Source organism: Triticum dicoccoides, chromosome 3B (assembly GCF_002162155.2).
Source record: "Triticum dicoccoides isolate Atlit2015 ecotype Zavitan chromosome 3B, WEW_v2.0, whole genome shotgun sequence".
In the NCBI taxonomy this organism is placed as follows: domain Eukaryota; kingdom Viridiplantae; phylum Streptophyta; class Magnoliopsida; order Poales; family Poaceae; genus Triticum; species Triticum dicoccoides.
In genome coordinates this window covers 786,455,254-786,465,581 of record NC_041385.1, presented here as the reverse complement: position 1 = coordinate 786,465,581, position 10,328 = coordinate 786,455,254, and the positions used below count along the sequence as shown (strand labels likewise).

The window sequence follows — 10,328 nt, the reverse complement described above, 5'->3', positions numbered from 1 at the left end:
CTTTTGCTCCCCGAGCACGAGGAGCCCGCCTGCAGCGACGCCGATGAAGAAGTATCTACCGAGCAGGAGGGAGATGTCCTTACAGATGGAGCGCCCGGTGCTGAGGTTGACGAAGGTGACCTTTCCGTCCTCGAAGAGGGAGTGCCTTGCCATGATCCACTTGGTCGGAATGAATTTTGGGTCCTTGGCATCCGCCCTGGGGTTGGGGATGACGCGGCGCCAATCGCGGCAGGCGGCCCGGAAGTCGACGTAGGCGTCAAGATCGTTCGTCGCCAGGAAGCATTGGCTGATCTCCCGGATGAGGTCGTCGGGGAGGATGGAGATGGAGCAGTACCCGGCCATATCTGGCAGCAGCTAGCGGCGGTGGATTGACGAGCGGGGTGTTTTTCTCGTGGAGCTGGCAAGGCTTGTGTGCTGGGTGGATCGGTTGGCTATACGCTCGTATGCTTTGTGTTGTGTGTGCTTGTGCTGGATGGATCGGTTGACTATATATACACACACATATTCTCTCGGCGGGTCTTTTCCCGCTTGCAAATCAGCAAATGTTTCAAACTTTGCAATCCAATCTATTCTGGTGTGTGTGAAAACGTACGACATTTTGACGATTAATCCCTACCAAAATTACCAACATCAATGCATGCCCTGTAGCAATTGGGATTGTTTATTAGTACTTTCCAAAACAACGTTTGCCGGGTGAATACTTACTATGGATTTCGTGCGTTGGCCTGGTATTTTTGGAAGAACTTAAACAAAAAGAAGGTGCCAGGCATGCCTCTAATTACTCTCCAAAAATGAAAAAAAAGACACTTTTATTGCTCTCCAAAAATGAAAAAAAGACTAGTGTTCACACCAGCTTACTTGTACCTATATCACTCCATATACATGTAATGAAAGGGGACTGCATTCCTAGTTTCCTACCCCATTGTACTTCTCGCGATGCTGCAAGCCGCCTACAACGCTCATGGCTTCCCCAACAATGGCTCTGCGCCCAATGAGTGGTACCTCGACAACGGCGTCGCGTCACATGTCACCGGCAACCCTGGTAACCTCGACCACTCTAATTCTTCTGTAAAGCATCGTTTCTCTAGCATTGTTGTTGGCAATGGCACTCACCTTCCTATTCAGTCTTCCGGATCCATCACCCTGCCCCCCTCACAACTTTCATCTTAAAGATATCTTATTCTCACCACATGTCGTTACTAGCCTCATGTCCGTTCGACAATTCACCAAAGATAATTCTTGCTCAATTGCATTTTTCCCTATGGCTTTCTTGTGAAGGATCTACGAACCAGGAGGGTCATCATGATCTCTGCTAGCTCTGGCGACCTCTATCCCTTCTTCGGCAATAACAAGTCTTTGAGCACTGCCCTCTCCGCCACCGTCTCCACCACGGACGTGTGGCACCGCCTGCTCGGCCACCCAAGCCCTCAAGCGCTCTCGTCATTAGCTGCTCATGATTTCCTTTCCTCTTGTAATAATAATGTGCACACTCCATGTGCCGCTTGTCAACTAGGACGCCAGCCTCGTCTCCCCTTTCCCTCCTCTAGTAGCCGCACGTTTGCACCTTTTCAGTTAATACATTGTGATTTATGGACAAGCCCTGTTGTAAGCTTTTCTGGATATCAATACTATCTGATTTTGCTCGACGACTACACCCATTATTCTTGGTCCTTTCCACTACGCCACAAGTCGGACACCTCCTCCACACCGCAACGCTTTTTCTCCTACGTTCGCACCCAATATAATGTGATCATCAAAGCATTACAATGTGATAACGACGGTGAGTTTATCAACTCCACCTTGCGCACTTTCTTCTCCACCAATGTAAGAGGAAGGCCTTGCAATGTCGTGCGGTCGCAAACGCTATAGATAACCATGTGTGATAGGGTCCCTATTGCTCACGATACAACCAAAAGTAAAAGTTTGTGATGGATTGAGCTATCGCCAACGATCGGCAAGAACAAAACAGGTCAGGTAGGTTTGCCTATCACAAAACAATTTGCGAAGAATTAAACTTGTGCAAAGGGTTGATCTATTGCACACGGTCAGCCAGAACAAAACATGTGAGATTTGTGTTCCATCGCACAATTTTTTTTCGGTAGAAACCTTTGCGCTCGGACGCTTATCACTAACGATTGGAGACGTATGATCGGTCATTCATCACACATGATGTGTTGCAAGGAGCATATAGATTACTTCATCCATCGCACATGTTTCCTACAACATAATCTTGTGTTTGGTGGTTCGTCGATCTCACACAGTTATTTCGTAGCACCCCTGTGTGTTGGAACTATTCGCCTCTACACCTTTGTACGAAACCATATGCAATACAATTACCAAATAAGCATGTTTATTAGCCCATTATAAAGTCCCTGTAATAAGCAAAATTCACATTTCATATCCAACAAATGTTCACCATGATTTCATATCCAACACATTAAATATTTATTTTTATATCCTTCCAATGCCCATCATGATTTCATCATTTGTACTTTACAGTACACCATATAGCTAGTACACAAGCACCAAATTAAATAATTGGCACAGAAGCACTTTACATGTAACTTCTAAAAGCCTTGAAAAGTAGCATCATGGATGGTAAATAGACATATGAATCTGTCGGTTGGACAAATAGATTGATATTACGTTTTTCATTGTTGAGCACTGGAGGGGCGTTGGCTAGGGTTTGACATGGAAAAGATGAGCATGGGACTAAATATGTGTTGTATGAGGAAGTATGTAATTTGGAAGCCTGTTATGACGTGCTCGTGTAACTAAATAAAAGACGACGGCGGCGGCGGCGGCGGCGGTGGCCACAACGGCGACGGCAATGAGATGGGGTGCTGCTGGTTGTACCATTGAACTCTATAACGTGGCGAAAGATGAAGCGGCTCCCTTGTATCTTCTTCCAATCGACATCGATCACGGCAAGGTACATATGACCTCCGGCTAATTCATTTGCATGCATCCATGATGAGATTACCTGACTCCCTATTACTTATATACTAATTATTAATTTGCATATCATGCATGTATGATGTACAGCTCATTTTGATCGATTGCTCGTGAGATGGGTTACGCCAGCCGGCGGCGCTTCTGCTCCATGCATATGGATAGTACTCACGTTTTCTCTGGCAGCGGCCAGACCTCCCTGATTCAATGGACTCCGACGACACGATCTACATGATGACTACTAAATTGACGCGACATGATTTACCCATCATATGTAATAAGCACCCACAAAGCGTGATACGCTCACACAACTTTAGTCTTGTCATTTGCGTGGAAAAATATCATTATAAAGAAACCATTTACTCCCTGATGGTGTATTCTTTTTAATTAATTGTGCTAGTCTGTCTTCTAATCTACTTTGAATAAATTATACTTTGCTTTATTATACACTTATTTCCTAAACGCACCATACTCTTTTTATCTTTAATCCTCATTTTTAACGAATTATATGTCATTTGTTGTCAGTATATACTCCAACACAAAAAGGTAACATATACTCCATCACAAAAAAGTGCTATTTACTCCATAAAAAGTATATACTCCACTGTTTCCCAACAAGTATATACTCCACTGTTTCCCAACAAGTATATAATCTATAAAAAAGTGGTATATAGTCCATCATGAGAAGTGGTATATACTCGTTCGCAGGCAAGTAGCATATACACCATGTGTGCAAAAAGCAGTATATACTCTATCAAAAAATGTTGCATATATCCTCTTAGCCTAATGTGGTATATTCTAGTTTAAACAAGTTAAGAAGTATATACTCCGACAAAAACAAAGATGCCATATACTCTAAAATCTGGGTATGTGCCAACTAAAAAATTTAGGTATGTGTATACTCAGAACATGCTGGACTTCGTATCCATCACTGAGAAGAAAGACAAAAAATTTAAAAAAAGGGCCATGCACCCGATGGGCCAAGTAAAACTACATGCACCGGATTTGTTTGTTCAACAACATTCTAGACGTTCCTAATTTCTAGCAATCTGGTGTGCATGCCGAGCATTCCTTACTACTAATTTGCATGGATGGTTACGGTTGGCACTATTGGATATCCCATCTAACCTTATCCAAAAGGTGGGGAGTACATACTCTTGGGAGTATAAAAAAGGAGTCCTATATATATAATTCTTTATTGGATTCTTATGAGTTCTTTGATGCGTAATTTACAATTTTATATGATCTCCAATTTATTAGTCTTGCACTAGCCTTGTTTACATGAATGATCTCAAGAAGTTTCGCATACACAACTAACTTCTCGAGGTAAAAAATTACTAAAAACCTTTGCACTTGGGGGATGAACACCTTCCTAGATTAGAGGAAGCAAATCTTTTTCTAGCACCTTTACGGAGAGCCTTTGGATACTAGCATAGGTCATACACTCCTATACTCTACTTCCTTTTTATCCATCCTTCTTAGCCACTTCTTTATTAGTTGTTATCTTCCTTTCTGCTTTACAAAAAACAGAAAAAGCGCAAAAAAATCATTATAGGAAGTAGTTAGTATTGTTTTTGACTTGAAAGCTTGTCTATTTCTACTCAAAATACCGAACTATGTGACTTTAAAAGTAGTAATAATGTTTATTTCATTAGCACACCAATTGATTCATGAGCAACTACTACCAAATGGTATGAAATCAAGCCCGGTTTATTGAACTAGTAATTAAAGAACAATTCTCTTGTTCTTATAATAAAGATGCTGCTTCTCACTTAGTAATTTTTTGGAACTATGTGATATGCAATAATATCAAGAAGTGGAGTCTGTACTATCAAGTTGAAACCTTTTCCGTTCTCACTAAGAGCTTGTGCTGGAGGGTAGTTGGTACCTCTGTCCAAGAATAGCAGTAATTCATGCATTAAATGGCCAATAGTATCTCCCTGCTAAAATTATTCAAATGAGGAATCTCCTCTCAAATATTAAACAACTTGAGCATGAGAATGTAGCCCAAGCTTGGGAAATGTTAAAAATAATGACTAATAATTACCCTGCACATGGTTTAAGCGAGTGGATAATTTTGTAAAATTCTATGATGGCCTGAACTATATGTCCAGAAATTTGCTAGACTCTGATGTAGGCGGCACGTTTATAGCTAACGCCTTGGGGAATGCTGCTAAGTTTCTTAATGAGATGACATCAAACTAGTCCCAATGACATATTGAAAGAGCCCCAACTAGTAAGGATGTAAATTATCCTAACGAGATCTCTTGTTTTAATGAAAAGGTTCGTATGATTGTGTATATGCTTGCTTCTAAACATGTTCCTAATGATCCTAAAGATGTTTCTATTGATGCACTTGTTGAACAAAATAATGATTAAGTGAACGTGAACTTCATTAATGGAAAAAAATTCAGTAACAATGCATATAGGAACAACTTCGTACTCCCTCCATTTCTATAACAGTTTCATTATTGTACATGAACAAACCACATCCATTAGATCGTCATAATTATCTAAATATTTCATAACCATTAGGTCTCCTTAATGGTCTATTTACACAACTATATCTAATTAGATCGTACCCGTTAGATCTAACTAATCACACCTAAAATAGATGACATCCATTATATTTACATATTTCATAATTGCATCAAACGGGTACGATTTAAACATTTTAGTTTTCACTACATACATCGATGCTAATCTAATGTAATAGATATGTACATACAGTGGGTATAGGAAGCACATAGCCAACAAAAATATTATTCTTATATATCATGTACTCCCTCTGTCCACTTCTTGTGCCCAATACGTTTTTTAAGATTGCCTTTGACCTTTGTGTAATTAATAATATATGAGATGTATGATATAATAATTATATGAGTAGAAACTTCTTGCACGTTGGAATTTGAAGGTTTGCTATGTGTAACATGCATGTAATATATGATTGCTCTAACCCATGGTCAAAGGTAACCTCCAAAAATGTCTCATCCCTTTCCACCTAGGGAACTAAAACTGAATATTACCTTCATTCATGTTGATAGCAACACCAATCGTTTTTAAGAACGGTCTTTTTAGGTTAATAGGACATGTAGAATCTCATTCTATATCCATTATAATGAAACTTAAGGAACGTTCATTTATGAGTTTTAATACGAGCACATCATATAAAGCTTTAGGCATGATGGAAACACTTGGTCCTAAATCATACAAAGCATTGCACTCAATGTTATTAATGGTGATCTTCGTAGTAGGTTTCCAACCATCTTCTAATTTCCAAGGCACGGGAACTTCGTGCTCATGTTTTTCCTCCCTGCATTTTATGATAGCTTCAGCAATATGTTGAGTAAAAATTTTATTTTGTTCTTGAACATTAGGTGAATGAACTATAGCATGTAATACATTAATAACTTCAGTAATATAACAATCATTATAATCGAAAGTTTTTCCATCCAAACAGTGGCAAAAATACTATCTGAAATCTTGACCTCTCCAACCCCACTATTGACAATTTTATCACGAGATTGAACACTCTTTCGAAGATGTGAGATTATTACTACCTACAATCATGACCTCTCCAAGCCCAATTTATTTACAGCATAACTAATGTTTAAATTGATGTAGTCCATCCTCCAAAGGGTTTTCAACACAACTGTCTCAGCAAATAACAGCCAGTAGATTTTTTTTTGAGCCAATCAAAGCCAGTAGATATATGGGCGTTTCAACTGATAAACTGGGCCGGGCTTTGATGGGCCAACCTGACATGATGAGTGGGCTACACACTCACGGTGCTCCGCCCTCCAATTTCCTAAAATGAAAAAAAATAACTCAGCTCTCCACTTCAGTCTCCAACCTCTGTTCTCCAGGACAACGGCGGCCGGACAGAAAGAAGGGGAGGCGCCGGCGCTAACCCCGGACCTCCCCGTACTCGGCAGCAAGCAGAAATCCGAGGTCAGGAAACCCCATTCCCTTCCTCTCTTTCTCCATCTCCTAGTAATAATTCTCGCTTTTGTGTTACTTCCTTTTCTTGCGGAAATCCCTAGCCTGATATTAATTTCCCTCCTAAACCCTAACTTCCCGTACTGCAACACTGGGGAGATGAGAGAGGGTGCTGCGATAGGTGATGGATCTAGCTGAGATTCCACACCGGGGTAACGTCCAGTTTCTCTCTTCATAACTCTGTGTATGTGTATGCTGGATGAAATTAACCTGCGAAAAGAAAAGAACAGATCAGAAGTGTCGTCTATGTAAAAAGAAGAAAAAAAGAACAGATCAGAACTGTAGTATGTATTATCAAACATGAGTCGACACATGATTTCTCTATCCAATTTAAGGCTATATAATAATGTTTATCTTCATTTTGGAATCTGAACATAATATTTGGCAGTCTGAATTTTGACACCACATGGGCTGATTGTGCAGGCTTTGGAAGAGTACTTGCCAGTTCTTCTAGCCACCCAACTGAATCCTTTTAGAGTGGCTCCACAGATACTGTCTTCAATTCTAGCAGCGGCCACCAGCGGAACTGTGTGTGGTGTATACTCCAGTGTTAAATATTTGACCAGGTTCCTTAGAGCTAAGACACACCACGTTTTGATGATAAGCATCTGTCTCCCTTGGTCTCATTATTGGTATGCTGGACTATATATATAACCTGTAGGTTGTGCAGGTCTGCTCAATGGGTGGGCTCCAGGAGGATGTTCAAGCTTGTGTGATGCAAATGCAGCAAGCCGCTTGCAAGCCCGAGGATGCCTCGAGGTAACGTTCCGCTTAACTTGTTTGCTTGTCTCTGTTCTGTAATTAGTTTTGGTGGTGTAGAACATATGAGGTTTCCCTCTAAGTGCTGCTACCTTTTCCGGTACTTCTTCTGCATATGTGATTCTCCAAGTATCTCTTTTCGTTTTCCTTTTATTTGTCTGCGCAGTTGAGTATTATTTATCTTGATGTTTCGAAGAGATATACGGCACACCCTTCTGTTTTGTGAGAAGCTGAGAATATCAAGAGACGTGTAATTTTTCTTTTTTATTTTCCTTGCGGTGCATTATTGCCCATTACTGTTTGGATGCTTGGCGTTATATGCATTAGCTGTGCATTTGATTCCAATCAGAATGTCGTCCTTTCAGCCTTCGCTTTACTCGACACACTCAATTGCAGCCACAGTAAATTATTGTCCTTTGAACAGCAGCCGTAAAATTATTGTCCTTTCAGCCTTCCCATTGGCTTGCCCAATAATCAGTCATTGAGAAACATTAAGTGTCAGTGCATTGCCAGCACTACTTCCCCATTTATCTTTTCCTTTCCTATCTATCTGGTTCCTGCAGATTCAAGATCTCGAGTTTTGCTCTGCTCCAAGCAAAGCCATGGCCTCCGAACAGATGGTGCATATGAGTCAAGGACAAGGGGAAACTAGCTATGCTCGCAACTCCAGTTTTCAGGTATCTTCATCACTCTAGATTAATTTGCCAATGTTGTTCCTACGACCTTTTGTTTGTCACTCGGCTTGCAAAACTGCACTTGTTCACAATGTAGCTTACATTACTGAGATTTAGAAGAACTAGAGAGGATTGATTAGCAACTATTAAGCCACAAGGTTAGTCGAGATTTTCTGAAGGGCTACAACTCAATTGCAGAAGGCTGAGCAGAACAGGATGAAATCCCTCATAGAAGCGGTCATCGCCGACTTATGCGGCAGCAGCAGTACCTTGTTGCATGGAAAGGTAGTAATCGCGGACTTGGGATGCTCCTCCGGCCCAAATGCGCTAGCACTGGTATCAACTGCCATCAATGCCATCCACAGCCAATGCCTTCACTTACAGCAGCCACCACCTGAAGTATGCGTGCTACTCAACGACCTGCCTGACAATGACTTCAACACGGCGGTGAAGAGCTTGGTCACGCTCCGTCAAAGCAAGGATCCTGTTGTCCTGACCGGTGTCATACCGGGGTCGTTTTACGAGCGGCTCTTTACTAGTGACTCCTTGCATCTTGTATGCGCGTCCAACAGCTTGCAATGGCTCTCAAAGGTGAGAGCTCGACGAATTCATCCAACTGGATTACTTGTGGGTTTTCTAAGTACTTACCTTTACAGGCTCCTGAGGATCTAACGAGAAATCGCATCCCAGCGTTCGATACTGATGAACATGTTAGGCATGAAAGGCTCCCAATCGTCCGTGAGGCTTATGCACATCAGTTCAGGGAAGATTTCACACTTTTCCTGCAGCTGAGAGCCAAAGAATTGGTCTCGGGAGGCCGAATGGTTATTTCCCTAGTAGGGACGCGTTCTAATGTAATTGCTTCCAAATTCTTTCTTTTCCCAGGAATTGTAGCTCAAATTCTAAGTGTCATGGTCACTGAGGTACATATATCTACACTTTTTCAGCATGATATTTTATCTATTGCAATTAAGTGTGCAGCTATTTGACCTAACGATCCTATGGTATGACTGTCAGGGTGTGATCGACAAAGAAAAGTTTGATTCTTTCTATGTGCCCGTGCATGGACCTTCCGGCGAAGAGGTGAGGGAAATCATTGAAGAAGAGGGCTCCTTTTCCATCAGGGAGATGCGGGTGCACGACCCTACGACCGAAATGAACACTGCTCTGAGCACCCCAAGGAAGTTCGTCAATAATCTGAGAGCCTTATTCGAGCCGATAATAGTCCAGCATTTTGGAGACATTATGGATGAATTTGTGAGGACTGCGGAGCTGCACTGGAGCCTGGATCCGGATGGGAGCTTGCAAGAGGAGCGGGCCAGAACCTCTCGAGCTATGCTGGTTGTATCCCTCGCAAAGGTGTCATGATGAAGTAAAGGTGCCTGAAGATTACATGCACCGAATTTCATAAAATTGTACTATTGCTTACTTTGAAGCAACAATGTGTGCCCATTTAATTGTGTGAACTACTGTAGTAGTGGTGTTCCGTGAATGTACTCATGGATGCACCAAATGAACTTCCATCTCGCATATAAATAAGCAAAATGCCGTTGCGTGTGCAATGTGGTGTGATGTATGGTGTGCACAAATTCAGCCAGACATTTGTGTCATGTATCTGTTTTAGTAAGATCTGCAATGAGAGTGAAGCAGCCAGAAATTCCAACCTTCGTTACTTTTTTGTCCATGTTCGGTGATGAGCTTGATGATGCAAACATATGAGGTTTCTCTGCTACTGTTGAGATATTGCTTCTTCTAGGCATACGCCTGAAATGTATCTGTTATAGTTATTTGCTTCATGTTTTCAAGTGAAGATGTCAACCGGTGGTGGTCCATCACCTCCTCCTTCCTTGTGATGCTTAATTTGATTCCAAAGTCATGATAAAAAATACTGGAAATGCGCTGCTAACATATAGCATCATACGAGTGACGGGTCACACAGGTTAA

The 10,328-nt window shown here is 41.5% G+C and overlaps 1 protein-coding gene across 1 annotated transcript; it reads left to right on the top strand.

The window, feature by feature from the left end:
• The first annotated feature begins 7,626 nt into the window (after positions 1-7,626).
• LOC119278476 (inactive anthranilate O-methyltransferase 1-like) lies at positions 7,627-10,056 on the top strand. Its single transcript, XM_037559827.1, has 5 exons — positions 7,627-7,710; positions 8,274-8,387; positions 8,583-8,975; positions 9,041-9,307; positions 9,402-10,056. Exons 2-5 carry the CDS (start codon positions 8,313-8,315, stop codon positions 9,750-9,752), a joined length of 1,086 nt encoding a protein of 361 aa, XP_037415724.1. The 5' UTR covers positions 7,627-7,710; positions 8,274-8,312; the 3' UTR covers positions 9,753-10,056.
• The last annotated feature ends 272 nt before the right edge of the window (positions 10,057-10,328 follow it).

Coding starts and splice junctions, on each gene's coding strand:
- LOC119278476 (XM_037559827.1), top strand. CDS start 8,313: ATGGCCTCCGAACAGATGGTGCATATGAGTCAAGGACAAGGGGAAACT. Junction 8,976..9,040: donor GCTTGCAATGGCTCTCAAAG/GTGAGAGCTCGA, acceptor TTACCTTTACAG/GCTCCTGAGGATCTAACGAG. Junction 9,308..9,401: donor TAAGTGTCATGGTCACTGAG/GTACATATATCT, acceptor TATGACTGTCAG/GGTGTGATCGACAAAGAAAA.